Source organism: Sceloporus undulatus, chromosome 5 (assembly GCF_019175285.1).
Source record: "Sceloporus undulatus isolate JIND9_A2432 ecotype Alabama chromosome 5, SceUnd_v1.1, whole genome shotgun sequence".
Taxonomy (NCBI): Eukaryota; Metazoa; Chordata; class Lepidosauria; order Squamata; family Phrynosomatidae; genus Sceloporus; species Sceloporus undulatus.
Window position 1 is genome coordinate 55,398,953 of NC_056526.1, and position 23,777 is coordinate 55,422,729.

Below are 23,777 nucleotides of genomic sequence, written 5' to 3' on the forward strand. Positions count from 1 at the left end.
TGGGTTTGATAAATTTCTAGCTTTTGCTAGAGTGACTTTTTCTGAAAGAAACCAGGATTCTCCTTCACTGCTGGATTAGATCAAAAAGTCTTTATTCAAGACTTTAACAGATTCCTGGCACGCCTTGTCTAACCAGCACAATAGGTCAAATATATTTTATGTGTTATTGTTTCATGATGTATATAGTTCCTGAACATGTTTTTGAACATAAAAGGGTAAAAAATAAAACAAAAGTCTGGAAAAATGTCTTAAATTAAAATCCAGCTTTTGACCTAGATGCACTGTCTCTGTTTATTCTCATTCCTATGACACTAACTAGATGTAACCCCTATAGAACAAAAAAATGATGGAGAGTATTTAATTAAAAAATAATGCTTAAAGGGCCATTTTCCCAAATGAGCATATGATTCAGCTTCAATGTCTAGAAGGTAAATTTGCATAGAAGTTATTAGCCTCCTTGTGTACGACATTTCAGAGGAGACAGAAGCTGACAGAAGAACTCTCTAACCCAAAGGCATCTAAACTCTTGTTGCAAAAAACCTGCTGACGGGGTCCCCTACCAAAAGCTTCCTAAATCAGCAGTCATTTTAGAATACTGTAGATGTCAATACAGGTTTGTTTAAATCAGTTATATCCCACTTTTTCACTAGTATTGGCTCCCATGTCTGTTTATGCAAAAAGTTAAAAATAGATTCTGATAAAAAAGAAAACAACAGGAACAGCATCCAAAATACAAATATGGATTAAATTAATCACCACCACTCCATTTCTTTTTAACATAGTAAGGACTTCTCAAGTTTTCTCAAGCTTCAAAATGTCATTTAGGCCATATTAATGTGGTAAAGTACACTTATCTTATGCTATGGTTAATTCTGACTTTGTGGCTGTCAGTGGCAAAGTCCCAAATTTGTCCATTCACTGAAATAAGGATATGGAGTCAGCAACTGAAGCTATTACTTCATGTTATAACTATCCAAACTCACATCAGCAGCCACAGATAATGACAGAGCTGGAAGAATCAGTAGAAACAGAAGAGAGTTCAAATAAGATCACTTGGTTATCTCTGATTATATATAAACAAGGCTCAAAGTATTGCACAAATATGGCAATGTTAATCCCACAACCATTACCGCAGATCTCACTAGAGGAGAGAAAAAACAAAAAAAGTACCCTGTATGTTTTTAATGTTTGATTTAAAAAAAAAGAAAGAAAGAAAGAAAGAGAAAGAGAGAGAAAGAGAAGAGGAATACATGGGGGAGGCAAACAGGATTGAAAATGTTAAGTTCAAGTTCAAGAAATGATAAACAACCGTTTCAGGAGAAATACAATGGCAATACAATGACAAAATCAAGGTATGCTTTTTGGAATTTATATTTTTAAAAATATATTTCAAGCCATGGATGGTGGAATCTCATGATAAAGAATCCATGGATATGGTGGGTCAACTGTATAAAGGAGGTGTAAAGGATGAGAGACAGACTATGTCCAACCACTATGCCATGTCCACTGAGATTAAACATATGGGAAGTATACAAGCAATAAAATACTATACAAGACATATGTCTTGGAGGGAAGTAACCAGTGGGGTGCTACAGGGTTCTGTCCTGGGCCCAGAGCTATTCAACATCTTTATCAATGATTTGGATGAAAGAATATAGGGCATGCTTATCAAATTTGCAGATGATACCAAATTAGGAGTAGTTAATGCCCCAGAGGACAGGATCAAAATTCAAAATGACCCTAATACATTAGAAAGCTGGGTCAAAACAAACAAAATGAATTTCAACTCAAAGAAATTAAGTTATAGCACTTAGGTAGAAAAAATGAAATGCATAGATATAGGATGGAGGACACCTGGCTTGACAACAGTGCATGTGGAAGGGATCTAGGAGCCCTAGCAGACCACAAGTTGAACATGAGTCAACAATGTGATACAGCAGTTAAAAAGCCAATACTGTATAATTCTAGGCTGTATCAACAGAGGTGTAATGTCAAGATCGAGGGAAGTAATAGTACCGCTCTATTCCACTTCTGTCAGGCCTCACCTGGAATATTGCATCCAATTTTGGGGACCACAATTTTAAAAGGATTTTAAAAGGAAGCTGAAGTGTGTCCAGAGATGAGTGACCAAAATGGTGACGGGTCAGAAAACCATGCCCTATGAAAAGCAACTTAGGGGGCTGGGTATGTTTAGCCTGCAGAAGAGACAGTTACAGACAATACAGACAAAATGTATTGGAATGTATTTTAATGTAATTTTAATGTATCTTTTTATTATTATACTGTATCTTGTGTTTGTTGATTATGCTGTACACCGCCCTGATTACTAGAAGGGCGGTATAAAAATAAAGCATTTATTATTATTATTTAGTTAAGAGATGGTTAAGAGGTGATATAATGGCCTTGTATGAGTATTTGAAGGGATGTCACGTTGAAGATGGAGCAAGCTTTTTTTCTGGTGCTCCAGAGACTAAGACATGGAACAATGGATGCAAGCTACAGGAATAGAGATACTACCTAAACATCAGGAGGAACTTCCTGACAGTAAGAGCTGTTCAACAGTGGAACACACTCCCTCGGAGGAGTGTGTTCCACTGTCTCCTTCTTGGGGGGGGGGGGGTTAAACAGAGGCTATATGGCCATCTTTCAGGGGTGCTTTGATTATATATTCCTGCATGGCAGGTCCTTAAGGTCTCTTCCAACTTTATGATTCTGTGTTACTTCTTGGTTACAATTCAGGTTGCAACTGGAAGCAGAAAAACAGGAAGCAACTCAGTATTATATATTTAAATGTTATGAATTATTTGCCTTCCTCCTCCACTGCTTCTGTTCTACTTGTCCTGTCGGTCCTTAACAGATTATGTAACTTTTAAAATCACAGAGAAGCAGCAAAATGATTTTCTTCTAACAAGAACATTCATAAATGATACTGGTCTTCCTGTATGGTTTTCAGTCAATGTGCTCATGTTGACTGTACAGAGAAATACAGTTGCATGCTTTTAAAAAAATAGAGCTTTTAAATAATAACTGGCAGTACAAGATCACTGTGGATTATAATAGTGTAAAATAAAAAAGTTGGGGCCCAAGTACCCTAAAAGCATGAGATCTTTTCTGATCTTGGAAGCTAAGCCAGATCACCCCTAGTTAGTACTTGGATGGGACACTGCCAATGAATATCAGGTGCTGTAGGCTATATTTCAGGGTAACTCAAAAGCACATACACACACCACAACAAAATTATATTAGAACATCTTTTCAAAATGGCATCCACCTATTTCAAACTTCATTTTGCCAAAAACAGTATCTTACCATCAAATACATTTCAAACAAAGTGGCTGGAAACTATATTTAAAAACATTTTGAGATATGAAAGATAAAGATGGTAAAATAGATTTCACCATGTCTGTTTTCATCTTCATTTCTTACAGGTCTCTGATGTCTTGACACATTCTGAGAAAGGCATACCTTTCAACAGTTCCATTAATTAGAGCAGTGATGGTGAACCCTTTAGAGACTGAGTGCCCAAACTTAATGGCACTTCTGCCCTTGGTGTAATTCAATGCCGGGACAGGACTTCCACCTTCTAGGGGCAGGACTTCTTCCTTCCGGAGGCAGGACTTCAGGGAAGCAATAGCCTCAGGCTAGCAATAGCAACCCCCCTCGACAAAACTTGCCAAGAAAACTCCATGAAAGTTTCACCTTAAGGGCGCCATAAGTCAGAAATGACTTGAAGGTACTACACACCAAATTACACTCTCTCAGCCTCAGAGGACAGCAATGGCAACCCCCCTCTGATGAAACTTGCCAAGAAAACTCCATGATAGTTTCACCTTAGCATCGCCATAAGTAAAAAAAATGACTTGAAGACACACAGCATGCGCACACACACACACACACACACACACACACTAAAGGTATAACTGTTTTGTGGATTTGGCATTCAAAACATCATCTATTTTACTCTGGAAAATGAGTCTGCAAGGTACCTTGCAGCACCTTTGAGACTGACTGAAAGAGAAGAACGTGATCACAGACTTTAGCCTCCTTCCTCAGACATCTCAGTGGATTATGGATGTCACTGTACTTTGCAGTATGGCCCACCCTTCCCCACCTATTTCCCTCTGCTTAGCCAAGGCAGCACTTCTCCTCCTGGCTCACAGCCTGCACGTCCGGCACTGCCACCAGCACTGAGGAGGTGGAGAGGAGGCCCAAGGTCAACAACATCCAGCCAGGCCAGCAGCCTGCCATGGAGTCGCCGCCACCACTCCTTTCCTCACCTCCAGCAGCCACCACTGCCATTGCTCTACTCATGGCAGCCTCCATCCTGCTAGGCCCAATGTGCTCCCATCCCTTCCAGAGGAGGAGGAGCAGCAGCACTACTACTGCCATGCCAAGAGCAGGGACTGGTTCTTTGCTCCCATTTGCGCTTCCTGTCCCTCCCACCTCCCTCCAGTGTAGCCAAGGGAACTGCAGCTCAGCCACTCAGTGGCTTCCAGGTTCCCTTCCAGCCATGTGACTGCCAGGGCCGGTGGGGAGCCAATGGAGATGGATTATGTGGCATACACTCAGATGCAGTCGGGACAAGAAACTAATGGGTGGCCAGACCTGCCCCACCCATGCACCAACCTCAATGTGGCTCTCACATAGAGCTGTAGCATTCACCATGGACCAAAATTCAGCCCCTCAGTTGCCTCAGGCCAGTACAGACAGCCTGACTCCCACCAGTGATCAATCAGGGCCCAGGCCCATGTCCCTCTGAGGTGATAGAACATGTGCCCACAGAATGGGCTCCAAGTGCCCCCTCTGGCATGTGTGCCACAGGTTTGTCACCACTGATTTAGAGTATATTAGGGAACTCATATATTTGCAGGTGATTATTATTTAATACCTTAAATGCATATCTTTTCACAGTATTTTTCTTATTAAAGTCAGTAGTAGAAGAAGCAGAAGGACTGAGACATGGGTGCATGACTTTTTTTCCTCTCAAGGGACAGACTGATTGCAAAGTCTGAAGGTTTGGTATTCTATATCATGGATCATTGTTCAAAGTTCAACTAGATGCACAGAAAAGAACAAGAAAGGCAATCCCTGGTCCTTTTGACAAGTTAGCATAAAAAAAAAGGGCACCTGAAATTTGCAGTAATGATAGCATTAGTATTATCCATTGGGACCTGTACTGAGAACATACATAGGTTACAAGCAAGACACTTCAGGAAAACAACTGAAGTATATTTCCACAATACTTCTTTTGATCATCTAACTACTATATCCAACACACTAAATTCTTGAAATCAATACAGATAGCTGCCCCCCCACCAAAGTATTGAAAAATTATTGGGACAAGAAAAACAGAAAGTGTCTATCTATATGGCAATAGTACATAAAGTGCAGATGCAGTGCAAACATGTGAGGGAAAGGTATTGCATAAATATGCTTCAATTCTAAAGTATTCTGTATTGTGTCTGTCTCTGTGGTCCAAAACATATTGCAGAAATAATCCAGTCTGAGACTGCTTTAACTGCCCTGACTCAGTGCTAGGCAATCCTGGAAATTTTAGCTTATTGTGGCACCAGAACTCTCTGACACAGAAGGCTAAACTACAGTTCACAGAATTCCCTAGCATTGAGCCAGGGCGGTTAAAGCAGTCTCAAACTGGATTATTTCTGCAGTGTGTTTTGGACCTTTGTCTACTTACAGTATTGTGTCTCTGTGTCTACACGCAGAGTATTGTGTAACTATACTTCAGTTGTTCTTCCTCCCCGTCATTGTAAAATCTACTCTCCCAAGAAGGTGTGAGGGAGGGGGATGTGACCATGTCTCAGTAACAAGAAAAGAGATGTATTCACATCATTTAATCTTCACTAATTCAAATCTAGTCACTGCTGAAGAAATTGTTAAGATGGAATTCAACAACTACCATCATTTAATTCAGGACTGGAGATCCTTGTTTTCCCTTTAGGAGCCTGCTCCCTCAGAAAGAATAACACAAGTATTCCATGCTGGTGGTAGGTGGTCTCAGAGCTGACATTAGGCTGGAGATACCTAAGGCATTCTCGCTCTCTACATCATTACCAACCCACACAGCTTTTTCTCTCTCTTAAAATCCTTAAGATAGAGAGACAGTGTGGGCTGGTGATGATCTTATGACAGAAATAGTGTGGGGTGGTGATGTTCTTCAGATCATCATGGCCCACACTCTCTCAGAGGCACACATCTATTCATTTATATGCAGACAGATAAGATATTCCACACTATTCATTCACAAACCTCAAAGTCTTCTTTTGCTGCTCAGGTTGCTTCCTCTTTACATTTACAGGGAAAGCTTTGCAAAGTACAGATCCAGTGGGAGCTACATTTTCCAAAAGATTTCCTTCTCCTGGGCAGAAGTAGCCATGAGCACCACAGACTGCATAAAATATAGCTAAGAGCTACAGGACCACATATTCCTTTTCTGACTGAATAAACTTGAAGGTTTGGTTCTTAGTTCAAACAATGGAAATTTAACTATGCTTTAGCTCAGGAATGGTAATTGTTTGAGCCTCCAGATGAGCCAGATGAATTGCGACTCCCAGCTCACTAGAGCAGCCAAACATTGCAATCCAACAACATTGGAAGGACCACACATTTTTCACCCTCTGATTTATTGTAAAGTCTGTACAGATCAATCATTGTAACTAGTTTCAGCTTTCAAACCACCAATAGTCAACGTAGCGACAGATAAGAGATTATGAGAACTTCAATGTAACATCATCTGAAGGTCCAAATGATTCCAATTCCTGCTTTAAGTTTTATTAATTTGGTTTTGTATTTTTAGGCAAAGTATATTAACAGGACATAACACCATAAATATTCCTAGTTCTCTTGGGGAGCAGGAAAGGATACATTGAAGAGGTTAAAGGCTGAATGAACAAGATTAGGCCTTTTGTTGTTGCTGCTGTTTTCTTTTCAATTTTCAGGAAAGCCACAGAATGTTCAAATCCAGGATTTGAATGGCAAGAATATTTTTATTATTATTTAAAGAATGAATGGATGAGATTTTAGGAAAGGGTTGTCATGGAATGGAATAAAGAAGGATTATGCAGCAAAACACAACCACCAATTCCACTCCATAAAATCTTCTAACACTGCCTCTCTAGAGAGAGACATGTTAAAGAAGCAGTAAAAAGGACTTGATCAGTTCCTGAAATTGGTTTCAAATTCCCTCCCAAAAGCAGTATTATCTGAGAGACTTGGGTGCTTTCTGCACCGCCATTTGGGACGTCCGGAGGACGTCCCATTTTAAAAAAGGGGCGTCTCTTTTAGACGCCCCATGGCCTAGTACGGACTCCGTCCGTACAAGATGGCGCCGGCCCTTCTACATGGCCGGCGCCATCTTTGCGTATCGGACGCTTAGCGTCCGTACGCGTCGCGCTGCTGCTGACGTAGCGAGCGCGCCGCGCGGGAGTCGGGCCGTCTGAAGGCTCCGGCTCCCCCGCGGACCTACTGGCGGCGGCAGCAGACCGCCGCAAAGCGGCGGTCTGTACCCCGCCTTGGTATACATTCCATGGAAGACAGAAATAATTGTTACAAAATGGCAATTAATTCACTTCCCCACTGCCTGGCATTTCCCTTTTATGAAAAACTTGGAAAAGCTTCAAAAATGTATCCAGGTTTCTTATAACTTGAAACTAAACATCATTCTCCAGCATTCCAAAGAAGGTCCAAAGCTTCAGAACACACATGCTTCAATTGAGACCATTTAAGGCATTGGTGCAGTACAGACCGCCAAAAAACGGCGGCCTGCTGGCACCTGTTCTTCCTCTGAAGGGAAGCCGCAGCTGCCAAACTGCGCAGTTTCCCTCCAGAGGAAAAAGAATGTGATGTTGCAGCCCAACCACATGGGGGGCGGCATCACAGCATTCCTCAGGCGCTGCATCAAGTTGACACAGTGCCAAAGACGAGCTGAAATGCCATGGTGCCAGCAGCTATGGCGTCCTTTCCATGGTGCAAAAAGAAGCCACTTTTTGCAACTCCTTTTTGCACCACAGAAAGGCCAGATCGGAGCCATGGCATGTAGTTGCCGTGGCTCCGATCCAGCACTGAAATGGGCACCTTCAGGCCGCTCCTAAGGGGTGGTTTGTTCAACCCCTTAGGCACCAGTTCTCATGTTGCAGAGTTCTTACAGTAACCAACTGGGACACAAACAGCTGGAGGAAAGGAGAAGCCCTAAAGCTGGTCTCTGAGCAATGCTGGTGGTGTGGTCCTGATTCTATTGTCTTTCTTTCTCACAATCACACTGAATGGCAGCTGTTAGAGGATTGTTGAGCAAGATCCAAAGACACCTGGAAGAGCCACTGGAATGGCCCCTTTTCTCTTCAGTTCCTCAAGGAATGTCTCCTGAAGAGCCTAAGACATGGTCTCTCTGCAGAGTCAATGGATCACTTCACTTTTCTTCACTCTATGAAGTAGGGTGGGTATGCAGCTATGGAAGTATATAAGGATGAATTGTATTCTGGAGCAAGTTAAACATGTGACTAGTGCAATCTCTGAAGGCAATGTATACATCTTTGTACATTTACAACTTCAAACTTTTAGCATGCTCCATCTCTACTAATTGCAATATTCAATAGTGGTGTAAAATATTTCCTGTTATTGTTTTACTTTCTTCCTATTTCAATACATCACTACAGTCAGAAATGCATGTTATGTAGAATGAGATGGGGTTTACATTTTGGCAGTAGCTTTGTGATGCAAAGGTAGGAAAGAGAATGAGGAAGAGGTTTTAAGTTCTGATTATGGCTTTGTGGTAGGACTGACTTCCAAGAGACTGCTAGTGCCCTGAAACTGTTTCTCAGCCTGGTCATGGCAGGTTGAAAAAAATTAAATGTTTCTTCATTTCAATCCATTCAAATCCATGGATATCAAACCCACAGATACCAAGGGCCCACTGTACATCAACAATGAACAGCTTGATAAAAAGAACATAAAGAGGAAGAAAAAACAAGTGCATTACACACTTCTCAAACATTTATACATTTTGTTTAAAAAAAATCTCTCTCTACTCCATATCGGAATGTGTAAACCTTTACCGTGTATATTTCTGTGAAATAGTCTAAGTGATATCAACATTCAATTTTGCAAAGGTAGAAAATGCAGGACACGTCTGCACTTCCTGGATTCTTGCCCTTGTACACCTGAACATGCCAATTTTTGCATTCATTTGAACAGCAAAAATTCATTACCACTTTAAAAATCCTACATTTGTTGTTGATTTATACCCATATCATGTATACTTTTAGAATAGTGCAACTAAATCCCCTCAAGCCTCCAGATCCTATCTGATCTTGGAAACTAAGTACCTGGTTGGTACTTGGATGGGAGACCACCAATGAATACCAAGTGCTGTAAGCAATATTTCAGAGGAAGGAACCAGCAACATTACCTCTGAATATTCCTTGCCTAAGAAAACCCTATGAAATTCATGGGGTTGCCATAAGCCAACAGGCAACTTGAAGTCACATGCAAACCAACTATGCACCAGCAGAGTATAAATATGTAAGCCCAAGAACATAAATAAGCAGACTCACTAAAAATAAGTGGAATGCAAATTACTGATAATTAATTTGTCTCACTGGTTTATATATGACTAAGTTTGGATACAACCCAACTGGTTTCAGTGTATTTTCAATGTTTGACTGAACTGATGGCATTTAAATATTCGGGCCTTGTTGGAGTGTGGCGTTTACACGATGCATGCCCCAAACACATCTGGAAGGCATGCCAATCCCGCCCCAATTGCTTTTTGTAGACAGGCGGGATATAAAATATTATTATTATTGTTATTATTATTATTAGAAGAGCAGGGCCAAAATGGAGCAGACAAAAACTTCTTCTTTTCAGCAGGGCCACAGCAGCAGCCCAAATTGGGGCAAGGAGTGTGTAGCTGCTGTGGTCCAATAGCGATCAGGCCTTTTGCCCCATCAGTTTGAGGCCTCAAATACAGAAACCTCGAGAGAATGCATGCAGAACTGTAAGTAATTAAGACAACTGCTGATTTCTAGGCTAGCCAAATCAATAGTATTATTTTCCCTTTCCTTTCTTTTTTTAAAAAAACTTCTTCCATGCATCATACTATATTTAGTTTTGTGCTGATAATAACAGGTACTTTTTAATGAAAATACTTAGTGGCTCCAAGTGAGAGGTCATATATTAAACTATGTTATGTCTTCTAAATCATTTTTCATGCACAGAAATAATAGAAAAAGAAATTCAAATTAGTACACATGCCTTCTTGAAATTGCAGTTTCAAACATAAGGGATCAGTTTGTAATACAAAAAGCTGGAACAGTTCTGGACTTATTTTTTTTTTTAATAAAAAGGGTTCAATTTAAAGGTTCAATAAAAGGGTTCAATAGTTTTATGGGGTTTGCCACAATCACCACCCCATTCTTTTGTATGGACAGGAATCTACATCATTTTCTCTATATATTTTTTCTTAATAATGTTGTGATTGTTCCACTCACCCTCTTCCCCTCAAGCAGAGCTATAATCTCTTGAAACCAATTCTACTGACAGAAAGTTTGATAATATATGTAAATGTACCCACTGTAAATCAGGACACGTATTTGTTTAGTAAACGCTTGTGAATGTCCGTAGGCAATAATATTAATATTGGTAGGATATGCTATTTCTACTTATATTATGAAAAATAAATATCCTAAAAATAGTAAGCTTGCAGCTTATCAAGCATTTGCAAAGACATTTAAGTTTGCTAAGAAATAACAATGTTTTGAGAAATGATTAATGATAATTAGTTTAATCGTCTGAAGTTACATTATAGTACATTTCCCCAGCAGACATTATTAGTGCACTGCAGTATAACAGCTAACTACAGATGAATAACAGGATAGCCAGGTAAGATGAACAGAGAGATATCGGCTGGCTCCTAATGTATCTCATATTCTGGCAGAATATTTGGACTACAAGTTCCAGAAACCTCAGACAACATAGAATCATAGAATCATAGAATCATAGAGTTGGAAGAGACCACTAGGGCCATCCAGTCCAACCCCCTGCTATGCAGGAAATCCAAATCAAAGCATCCCTGACAGATGGCCATCCAGCCTCTGTTTAAAGACCTCCAAGGAAGGAGACTCTATCACCCTCCGAGGGAGTGCATTCCACTGTCGAACAGCCCTTACTGTCAGGAAGTTCCTCCTAATGTTGAGGTGGAATCTCTTTTCCTGCAGCTTGCATCCATTGTTCCGGGTCCTGTTCTCTGGAGCAGCAGAAAACAAGCTTGCTCCCTCTTCAATATGACATCCCTTCAAATATTTAAACAGGGCTATCATATCACCTCTTAACCTTCTTTTCTCCAGGCTAAACATCCCCAGCTCCCTAAGTCGTTCCTCATAGGGCATGGTTTCCAGACCTTTCACCATTTTTGTCGCCCTCCTTTGGACACGCTCCAGTTTCTCAATGTCCTTTCTGAATTGTGGCGCCCAGAACTGGACACAATATTCTAGGTGGGGCCTGACCAGAGCAGAATACAGTGGCACTATTACTTCTCTTGATCTAGACACTATACTTCTATTGATGCAGCCTAAAATAGCATTGGCCTTTTTAGCTGCCGCATCACACTGTTCACTCATGTTCAACTTGTGGTCTACTTGGACTCCTAGATCCCTTTCACACGTAGTTTCATTCAGCCAGGTGTCACCCATCCTATATCTGTGCATTTTATTTTTCCGCCCTAAGTGCAATACCTTACATTTCTCCGTGTTGAATTTCATTTTGTTAGCTTTGGCCCAGCTTTCTAGTCTATTCAGGTCATTTTGAATCTTGATCCTGTCCTCTGGGGTATTAGCTATTCCCCCTAATTTGGTATCATCTGCAAATTTGATAAGTATGCTTCCAATTCTGTCATCCAGGTCATTGATAAAGATGTTGAATAGCACTGGGCCCAGGACAGAGCCCTGTGGGACCCCACTGGTCACTTTTCTCCAGGATGAAAAGGAGCCATTGTTGAGCACCCTTTGGGTTCGGCCGGTCAACCAATTACAGATCCATTTAACAGTTCCTTTGTCTAGCCCACATTTTACAAGCTTGTTTGCAAGAATGTCATGGGGAACTTTGTCAAAGGCCTTACTGAAATCAAGATATACTATATCCACACATGATCACTGTTGAACTTGACTCTGGATTGTGATGAATAACAATCAGAAAAGAATCTGACATCCTCAACAGAGTTTCTGTTGCATGTTCTGTTGCCCCACCATGAGAAGGTAGGTTGGTGAGCACAAGAGACAGAGTTTTCTCAGGTGTAGCACATCAGTTACAGAATCCCCTCCCAGAAGAAGTCATACTTATTTCATCCTTTTTGAGCTTCCAACAAGCAGCTCAAACGGCACTGTTTTGTATAGCCTTTGTCCCATATAACTAGGTTTGGCTTTTGAATCTGTTTTAATTGTGTATGTTTTAGAAACTGGTTTTTAAAAATTGTTTTGGATTGTGGTTATACAGTGTTTTCATCTGTTGTTTACTGATTTTGGTCCTTGGCAGGACATGTAAAGCTAAACAAATATTTATTAAACAAATAAAAGAGAACCTTCAAAAGGCTAAAAAGCAAGGTAGAAACAAACGTGATTCCAAATCAGTGTAAGTTACTGGAGACAACAGGGAACAAACTTAAGGCTCGTCTACACCAGCTAGAATTGCTGGACTGCTCCTGGAGTATTCTGGGCCCAGAACTGCCCTGATTGTCCCCTTTACTTCCACACTCTGTAGTGACACTGGGCATCTGCGTACACATCCTGCTGTACCACCTGGCTCCACCACCAGTGATGCAAGTTGCTCCCTCTGAGGTCAGAAACACAGCACCCAGTGTCGATTCACATGGCTGGGTGCCTCATTGTGACCTCAGAGGGAGCAACATGTTGCAGCAGTGGCACCAGGTAGTAGAGTGGTGCTGCTTAAATGATGCCTGCAGTATGCTTTTTAAATGATGCATGCATCCTAAAAGTCCAGAAGCTGCACCAAAGCCACGCTCCAGTCCTAAGGACTGGAGTGTGGCTTTGGCGCGGCTCCTGGACTCTTAGGACACATGCATTATTTAAACAGCATACCTCCAAAGTGACCCGAAGCAGCTTTATGTTGGCCTATCTGTATGGATCCTTTCACATCTACTTTTTCTTTTCTTTTTTTTGGTGGACTTGAATCATAAGCAAACAGAATTAAGCATCAAACAGAAGCCAAACACAATAACAGTCTGAAGGGGAGGCTTTAAGTCACTTCCAGTATTGCAAAGCCTTAAACGTTAACCTTGTCATTTTCTATTACCACGTGCACCAAAGTCCATAAAGGTATTTTTTAAATGGATAGCTGCAAGATCTTCTAAACTGTAGGTTTCACTGTGAATTTTAATAACACTTTCTTCTGTTATTTCTTGCTCCATTTTTGTTTCATCAATCTGTTTTTCTTCCTTTTTTTCCCCCTCTTTTTTATCATACTTTGCCTTATAAATGGATTAATATGTTACAATAGCTGAGCATACAGTATCTGGAGTCTATTCAGAGATGCTTACTAATGCTTACTAAATTACTAAAATAATTTCCTTAGTTCTCCAGTCCTATCAAAGCTGCTCTAACAGTGACAGAAATTGGTAGAAATCTAAAAAGCTACCCAAAATACCAATGATTCACTGAGTTGGAAAAGCTAGCAGTAACCACCATTATTCTCTGAATAATGCTGCATAAGGTTTTTAATACATAATGTTTGTATTGAGTTTTTAATATAGTTAATTTTTCAAATGTTTAATGTTTTACAATTATAGATCGTATAATTGCCTTTTAAACTTTGCATTGTAATTCTTTTGTATTATTTTTAATTTGTATTGTTTTTAAATTTGTTATTAGCCACCCTCAAGTCCTATATCAGAAAAAAGGTGGGATATAAATAAAACAAACAAATAAATAAATATTTTACATGCATGTTCAGAAATAAAAAAAAATATCAGTTTTTCCACTCAATAATAGCTTTTGAATAATTTATTCTCTTTTTCCTACATCCTCAAATGTTGGTTTTATAAAAATAATTAAAGGAAGAGTTATTTCCTCTTCCCCACAACATTTAAAAAAATCACACAACTACAGAACACCAGGAGGACCTAGACATGTATTCAAGGTCTACATGTACACAAAGTCCTCTTGAGATCAGTTCAAAGGCTTATAAAAGTGAAGCAAAGCTTCACTTTGCAACTTCTCTGCAAAGCTGAAAGGATCAAAGCTGGACCCCTCTTAAACCTTCATTCAGGCTTCAATCTTTGGAAAGGCAGAAAGTCTTTCCCTGAAAATTGTACAGTTCTGTTTTATGAAACACACTCAAGGCAAGGCAGGGGAGAGAGTGGAGGGAAAGAGGGAACTCATATGACTGACACCTCTGTCTTCTAATCTTAGAGAATATTTTACTGGGGATCTCCAGACACTATGCATTAGAGAAGGAATTGTAACTTTGGCATGTGCTTCCTCCTTTACAGTAGCACTACAGTCCACTATTGAAAAAGGCTTTAAATTGTTTTTAATCATCGTGACTAGCCCCTTCCCAATCTTCTGAAATGTGCAGGCAGCTTTCTTGCCTAGGAATGCCTCTTATGACCTTCTAGGAGGTTTTCAAATCTCTAAAAAGAAGATTTGATTACACTTAAATAAAGAAATCATTGGCATCCTTTTAAGAAAGGTTACTCTCCTAAATCAAGGATGAGAGCAATAATGCAGCAGAATAAAAGACCATGAATGAAAATTGTCTTAAGTTCAGTTGCTTTCAAAAGATAAAATTGGCATGATTTGATTTTTAGCATTTTAATCTCCTGAAACAGATAAAGTATTCCCGGAACAGTCTTAACGTATCACAACCACTCCATATAAAATGGCAATATATGTTTCCAGTCACATGTCAAAAAGCACAATACACATGCTCCTTTTGCAAGAGCATTGCACCTTAAAATGTGAAGGTATTCCACCTGCTAGACAGACCCTGAAATTAATTTAAAATAGGATCTAAATGGTTTGATTTTAAATAGAATGATTTCAATATGTCTTGTATCTTTCTGTACAAAGAGAGTACAAGGAGAGTTTCTATTGTTTCTAAAGCTGCCAACTCAGATACTGCATAGTTTACGTACATTCCCTGCCTTTCTACTTGTGACATTATAGTGCTATTATTCCACATTAACTGCCATGTTTTCACCCTTAGGGAATCCTGGGATTGACACTTTAGGGAGGGCATTTAGAATTCTTAGCCAGAGTACTCTAGTGTCTCACCAAGCTACAATGGAATAATAGCACTATTATTCTGTAGCATGAATGAGTCCCAGGAATAGGGGTGTGAGATGTATAAGATGTCATTGTGTAGGGAAGTCCCCCCATCTGCTGTACATGCTCCTTTTGCAAGAGCAGCAAAGCACAAAGCTAGCTTCTGTGCACTGCCCATGCCTACATTACTTCCTCCTGCATTACAACTCTCCCCACCTCCCACCACACCTAGAAGTCAGTCCTAATCTTTTAATTCTTACCATGGTAGTGTTCCAAAACCCATAACCCAGCCCCTCTAAGCCATTAGCTATCATAATCTCTGGAAGCTACAGCCTTCAATTTTGAGTTCAAACAAATTTCTAAAGCCAAGGTCCCCAAAGCCGTTCCCCATATCTAAGCATGATACGTAAATTTCTTTGATGATCACTTGATCTTTTTGTCTTATAAATTCAGCAAGCATGGGATGGCTTATGAGTCAATTGATTCCCTACTAGAATTTCTACATTGATATCTGTAACTGGGTGCCCATTTGAAATAAGCTAATTCCCAAATGTAGTCATCTTGTACATTTTTGTTCTTGGCACATGAATTGTCCCCATTCCAAATAAACAGTGCTTGCCTGAACATGTGCTACTGGAACAAATATGCTAACACATGCTACTGCCAAGGTTTAAAAGATTACTTATTTTAGATGTAGTCCTCTACATATGCCTGGAGATCACAATTGTTAAAAATCATTCCCACAGTGGGAAGGGTCCACTGTACATGTTTTTCAGTGTGAGTGATTAATGTGTTTCCATCAATCTTATTATCGTAGTAGTAGTAGTAGTAGTAGTAGTAGTAGTAATACCCCAGTCTTTAGAAATGCTCTCAGAGCGGCTTACAAATTGTTAATTAGATGTTCCCTGCCCACAGGCTTACTGATTATCTCAGCTAAATGGGAGAAGGAAGACCATAGTTGTTAAGCAATGAAACATTTCTGTTAGTCCTTATCTGTGACTCATATTTCTCACTTTTATATAATGTGTTCTAGAAAGGAGAACTTTAAAGCTACATTAAAGAAAATTATGAGATTTTAGGGAAACATTTTTTAAAAGAGAAATCTGAAACTCTCTTCCACTGTTGCCATAAGATGCTGTTGGGAGTGCCCAAAATGGCCTCAAAAGTAAGGAAAGATGTTTGTATGTACCCTGTTCCTCCTCTTCCTCTTTCTTCTTCCTTGTTATGCTTGTGTGCTCTACAATTTCAAAAGAAACTCTTTTTCAGCCATTTCTTAGCCTTAATTTACAAACCCCAAGTTCACACAGAATCCAAATATTGTTCTGAGTCTTACAAGATGTCTAAGCCCTGCAACAATGTAGAAGCACACTTTCATCATATTGACAGAGCAGCCCAATACTTTTTGCACTGCTGCTTGGTTATGTATCCCCACTGCCAGGGTAATGAAGTCATCTTTCCAATATACAGTTTCATGCCAATGCCTGTCATGGACACTGTGCAGGAAAACACTGCAACAGCAGAGCTGGAGGTCTGTGGCAGCAGCATAGGGCTATAGTTTTAGCCAACTGCCAGATTTTTCTGAATTAAAAAACACATATATTTCAAATAGAAATATTTCCTCACTGGTTATCACCAGTATGTTTTGGGGGTTTTTAAGCTGGACTTTGTTCTAACTTATTATAAGTCTGCTTGAATCCTGTGCTAAGAGAAAGTTAGAATATAAAAGGAAAAAAAAGGGAGGGAGGGAAGGAAGGAAGGAAGGAAGGAAGAGTATGGTACTATTCATTTAACACGCAGGGATTTTAAATGTATGCATCACCTATGTATACACAAAATTCTATTATTTTGCAAACTTCCATATAAATTCTTCCACAGAAATAAACAGTTTCTGTATCAGACTGCTCTTCTTACCCTGTATCTAAAATAACTACACTCGTCCCTTCAGATTCGCAGGGGATATGTTCGGGGGGGGTGAGGGGTGGGGGTGGATACCAAATTTCACAAATAGTCAACTCCCATTGTCCGCAATGGTGGCCATCATTGACAATGGGACTTAACTATTTGTGAAATTCCCTCCCTCCCTTCCCGGCATCCTTCCCCTGGTGCTGGGGCCTGTAATTGTGCCAGAGCCTGTATTCAGCCCTGGCCACCATCGGGACTTGTTTTCCCAACAGCGCGTGGGGCCTGGTGTGCGTGCACCATGCCCCCTCTGCCACAGCCAATGGGTACATGATACATCAACTGACTGCAGTGGAGCGGGCAGGGCATGCCTATGCCAGGCCCTGAGCACCACTGGAAAAGTGAGTCACAATGGCACCCAGAGCCATTTAAAGGCCCCAGCGCCAATTACAGGCCCGAGTGCCAGGGGGAAGATGCCGGCAAAGAAGGAACGGAGAGAATTTCACAGCCTCGGCCTCCAAATGATTGAAACCACAAGTGCCAAGGCCACAAATGGGGAGGGAAGAGGGTATATTCTTTATATATAAAACACAACTTCGCACTAGAAAACTGTAATTTTATTTTTCTGAGATAGAAGAAACAGATGGCTATTACCCTTAGCCAACTACCAGGTATAATTTGGGGTAAACTTTGTGTGGAATCCAATTAGCCCATGGATGAAAACTTTCATAATGAAACAGGAATATATTTGCAGTCACCATAGATAACTGATTGAGTGGTGTGTTCTCTTTTCCAGATGTAGGAGCAATGGAAAACCATTGTAGACAAAGGACAGCCCTCTCTTTTTCCTCTATTTTCCTACACCATTGTATTTAATGGGCCTTGACCATCCAAGCATTTTGGTATCTATGGGGGGGGAGGGGTTGTTTCCTGGAACCAAACCCCAGTGGTTACCAAGTTCATGAAAGCAGGTTAAAAAAAATAGACAGCTTTTGCAGCTACAACCTTATACCCTTCTGTAATCAGGGAAAAGAGGGCGAGGAGAGGGTTGATCGGACAGAGCTGCAACAGGAGAGAAGGGAGGACCCAGGGGAAGCCTGAGAAGGAGGGGTATGCCCTTGGGGACAGGGATAAAAGGTGAGGGAGAGAAGATTACGGAGAGGAGGGCAAGATGCGGAAGAACTGAATGTGGAGAGGTGGTCAGAGCAGGGACAGAGAAGGTGATCAGGAGTCCTGGGAGAGAAGGATGCCCAGTGACTTAACGAGCTGTTAAGAACTGGGCCACACCTAGGGGTAAAGCTTCACGACCCTAAAGAGAAAGGAGACTTTAGATATCCTCACGAAGGAGAGTGACACCAGAAAGAGGGGGAAACTCTGGAAGGAGAGTGGTGGGACCTGAAGGCTGAACAGTGGGAACAGGGTCCTAAGCCCAGCGAGAAAGATAAAGCAGAAATGGAGATCCTGGAGAAGTGCTTCAGTCAGAAGGGAGAGTTCAGTGAGGAATCTCAGGCGGGTTACAGACCGCCATAAGGGACATCCTTAGGATATCCTTTTGAAAAAGGGGTGTCTCTTCCAGACGCCCATTACCCTGTTATGGACAGAGTCCGTAACGCCCATTACCCTGTTACGGACAGAGTACGTAACAAATGGTGGCGGCCATTCCACACGGCCGCCGCCATATTGACATAACGGACGCTCTGCGTCTGCACGTCGCGGTCCGGAAGTGACGCCACGAGTGCGCACTTTGGCATTTGCGGTGTCTCTTCCGGGTTGCTGGACAGAGCGCGATTTTCGCGCTCCTTCTTTGCAGTGTGGAGGAGTTGCGCGGTTTGGCTGCTGCGACTCCTCCACGCTGCAACAAGCAGCGGCCTGAGACCACCCCTTTTGGGCGGTCTGTAACGGGCCTCAGTAAACAAACTTGAGACTGAGGATTTGTTTGGGTGTTGGAACTTGGGACTTCTCTTAAGTAAAGTTTGAAGCATCTGTGAAACGTGTTTGTTAGTTTGTGCACTTGGAACTAGGATTTGTTTGGAGCGCACGTGGAGCCAATATGTCACATGGTGTAAATGCCCCACCCACACCTTCAAGAACAACCAACAAACTTAAGAACCCATAAAAGATGTATTGACAGGTACACTGTCTGTAAAGCAATCAAATTTCAAATATGTGTTCAGTGACAAATAGACTAATATATGTGAAACATCCCATGCTACAACAACCTCTGTTAATTAGAACAAATTTTGTGTACACAAATCAATAGCTATATTATTGTTAAACCACTCTTAATACATGGAAATGTCAATTTTCCATGGGTCCCAAAAGCATATTATATATAATGCAAAATCATGATAAACTACTGATTTTCCTCATGGGAGCACAAATCCCAGAATTATTGCACTAATAGTTTCCCATTAATTTATTGCTAAAACTGATATTGATAAACAATCAATCAAAATAAGTTTTGTACTACCAGATTGCTGGAAGATTCAGGACTGAAAGCCACTATTTTCATCTCAGTCTGGGCATAAATTAGATAGAAATAGCAGTCAGTTTATCTTCACTAAAATTACGGTGCTGTGCCAGCACTACAGGGGTAAAGTGCATTACTAAAAATAATGTGGAAATAAACTCTGATAGTTTGTACACAACCTTCATTGGTGCCATTTTTATTATAGTATGAATGCAGCAAATCACACCATCACAGCAAGAAATGTTGAGTCTACAATTAATCTTCCATACTGCACCTACAGAGAACTGCTATACCTGTTTTCCAACTGGGACTGAGTTGCTAAACCCTCACACTCATATAGTCAGAACTTATGCAGATATATAGCTTTCAGACCACATACAGCTCTAAAGTATTAAACCAACATTTCAAGATTTGCTAGGAAACAGAGACAAAGCCAAAGTCTTTTTTTAAAAAAAAGCATTTTACTGATTAGTTGTAGTCAGTGACCTAATTGTAAATTTTCTGACCTAATTAGAGTTTCCAGGTACTCAGGTATAACTCCTTGAAGTGGTCTAATCTAGTTATTCTCAGTAGCCAGTATGTTTTTAGTGAGAGAGAAAAAATAAAGCAATGGCTCCAATGTATAACAACAGTAATGTCTAAAGTTAAAAGCAGCTCCACTAAATTGATTAGAAAAGCCAAGAGAAGAGTAGAAGAGGGGAAAAAACATATATCACCAGCATCATTTACTATGTAAAATGTGGCCAATAAACTGTGTTGTGTAATAATCATCATGCCTAGAAAGTGCATTGGAATGAAACCCTACATTCTACCTCAAACACACACACACTCTCTCTCTCTCTGTACACACACACATTGTAATATCCTGTTGATACCCCCTGCCATGTTCAATTATCTTGCATTAAGGACTCTAGGTTTCTTTCTGATAATGAAAAAGAAAGGCATTGTGTCTTCCTTTTGATTTTTTTAAATATTGCTACATTATTTGCCCTCCCCCCTCAAAAAAAACATCCAAAATCCAGTTCGATGACTCACATTTTCATGACAAACACTACCTAGGACAAACTGCACAGATATGAAACTACAAAGTGATAAACTGGATTTAGTGCAGTTTCATGTTAACAAGCTTCTGTGTTACTTTGACGTTAACATGGTATTGCATCAAATAAGAGAAAGGGGAAAAGAAAAGGCTTTTCACACTTATTAAAAATGCATAATACGCCCACTGTAACAGTATCAATTAATGTATCTCCTGCTACACCATTAGCTGAAGTATAAGAATGATGCCACTCAGCAGGCAAGTGCTTTAATGAAGGAGGCCTTGAATTTCAGGAAAGAACACCTGGGGCTGAAAATCAGAAAACACTTGTGAACAAAAGAGAGCTGCTGAGTAATATGTTTTCTGGATCTCGGTCCCATGTGTTCCTAAAGAGGGTGGGTATAATAATACGGTGTGAAGTATTCTAGCCTGTGAGAGAATAGTATTAACAAAAGCAAATAAAGAGAATATACATTTTAGGTTGGGCTGCCTGGACTGCAAAGTAAGCTTAGAGTGGTTCATTTCAGTAAGCACCATAATTACACAAAATATTGGTGTGGGTATTTAATTTTTCAGATGCTAAACACATCTAGATTTGGAATTAATGAAAAGTCAAAATGTTAATGTGCTCAAATTGCCGTAACATAACCCAAAAGCTGTCTAATGGAAGTGAAATCCAACATGTGAGTGTGCGCACATGCACACACACAATCTAAAAACAAATTGGTAAAGCATTTCCTTTCCAATGAATCTCAACCACACCAAGTGGAAAGCAGCTTAAGACTGGCCTGTATGTTGCAGACTGGCCTCTTCTCTCAACTGATAGAGAAATGAATGTTTCATATTTATTAGTTTGGACCCGAACGTAAGTAGGATCCTCTGAGAAATTCACAGAATGGAACTGTCTCCCCATCCCCAGGCAGTGACTTCATTCTTTTCTTTTGCTTTCTTTTCTTTCTTAAGGCTTCTCCAGATATAATAATAATAATAATAATAATAATAATAATAATAATAATTATTATTATTATTATTATTATTTCTATACCACCCGGTGGCAAAGCCAATCTGGGCGGTGAACAACATAAAAATTTACAGAATAAAATATACATAAATATTTATACTCCTTTCCCCCCCTTAAAAATTATTAAACACTTAAATGTATTAAAATGGGACTATAACAATGTATAATTATACTATGCTAAACTAAACCCCAAAACCCTTAGTAATCCTCACCATCAGGGGATGGGGCCACGAGAGGAATAAGGGAAATCGGGGAGCCGGGGAGCCTGGGCCGGGAAAAAATTTAATCTGGAAAGGCCTGCCGGAAGAGATCCATCTTGACAGCTTTTTTAAAGCTATCTAAAGATGTTAGCTGACGGATCTCATCCGGCAGGTCATTCCAGAGCTTAGGGGCGACAACAGAGAATGCCCTCTGAGAGGTATTCAGAGACCCTACTGAACAATGTGGGATGGGTGCTAGGAGTTGTTGGGGAATCATCACAATTTGTAGTAACTCTCTTCTCTCTCAGCAGCTTCCCACTTTTTAAAGGGCTTACCTAATTTTGGCAAGGAATAGGGCATTCTGAAGTAGTCTTCATAAAACTCAATTAGTCTCCGAGTAATGTTTAGAGCATAATCTCCAGATCCTCTTCTGATGGCATCAGGTCTTGCATACAATCGGATCTGATTAGAAAACAAAACAAAACAAAGGATGGGTCATCATGTTTCCTACAATTTTGAAACAACAACAAAGCTGATGCCTTTCTCTCTTGTCAGATTTTCTCTTTGAATCTCAGCATGAGCAGAGTAAGATGGTTTGGTGGAACAACAACCCTTCACAATTGAAAACGAACACCATTAGGAATGCCACCACTCCAAAACGATAGCTGAATATTGAGTCAAACACCCTGATTTTTAATGCAACTTGTATCGAATATGAATATTCAACACAATTGCTTACATGTGTTTTCTGGAGATAAGATGGCACAATGGATTAGTATAATGGTTTTTTGCCTACTTTAAATGTACAGAAGCTGAGGTGGCTCAGTAGGAGAGAAGTTCATGGTAAGTTAACAGCACTTTCCATCAAGTTCTGAACATTTTAGGAGTCTGAGGAAGTGATATAATAATTCATTCATCCTTCTTTATACTAGCACTGACAGTTTTTCTTGATGAGCAAAATAAGCCCTCAGAAACAACCATTTATAAGCTTACTCATGTACATAAACAATTAACATTCCTGAAGCTCATCCATGACTGCTCTAGGCCTCTATTGCTATTTTCAAAATGCAGTAAGTATATTAAAGCTGCTCATACTTCTTACACAATTTTGATATTGATGCTGCATTCAGCACAAAACATTTAAGCTATCTTCTTGTACAAATCACCAGAATATAAAAAGCAATTTCTTCATCTAGTGGGTGTGGGTTTAGTCGTCAATGCTTTTGTAAGCTGGGTTTGTTACTTGGGGCTGGAGCAGATGGGTATGAAAGAGTGGCTCCGGTCTTAAGGACTGGAATGTGGCTTTGGCACAGCTTCCAGCTGCTTGGGAGGCATGTGTCATCTAACTGCCGTGCCTCCAAAGCAGCCGGAAGCTACTTCATTTTTACTGTCTGTTTCACTCCTGAGAAAGACCTCATCTGCACAGGATGTGAAGTCAGAATTCTTCAAAATTCAAGCATACTATACATGTTAGGGCACATTGCTGCTGCAAGAGGAGCAGCTAACCTAATCAGGAACTTACCCTAGGGCAGTAAAGTAAGTGTAAAGTAAATATAAGTGTAACTTACATTTGAACCTAGACCTAGATTGTTAAATGATCTGGCTCTGTCACCAGTATCAATTTTTGGCATCAAATATTTCCTGCAAAATGGCTGGAATTCTGGTGCAGACACAGAAGCTTTTCTGCTTAGTGCTAAGTACAGTGGCTAATTTAGCTACTTCCAGTTGCAAAAGGAGCCATGCAGAAATGACTGGGTCTCATGGAACAGCGAGCTTGCTCATAAACAAACAAATGCAAAAAGGATTTTGAGCAATGTTGGCTCAGCATCTTGTGTAAGCATAGCCAAACTGTGAAAATTGC

The 23,777-nt window shown here is 40.3% G+C and overlaps 1 protein-coding gene across 1 annotated transcript in view; it reads right to left on the reverse strand.

The window, feature by feature from the left end:
* The window catches only part of TRHDE (thyrotropin releasing hormone degrading enzyme), a 332,065-nt gene that overhangs the window by 223,488 nt on the left and 84,800 nt on the right, over nt 1-23,777 (reverse strand). The window contains exon 3 of the mRNA XM_042470783.1: nt 22,252-22,378. Coding sequence (XP_042326717.1) covers nt 22,252-22,378 — 127 coding nt within the window. The remainder of the gene's footprint in view (nt 1-22,251; nt 22,379-23,777) is intronic.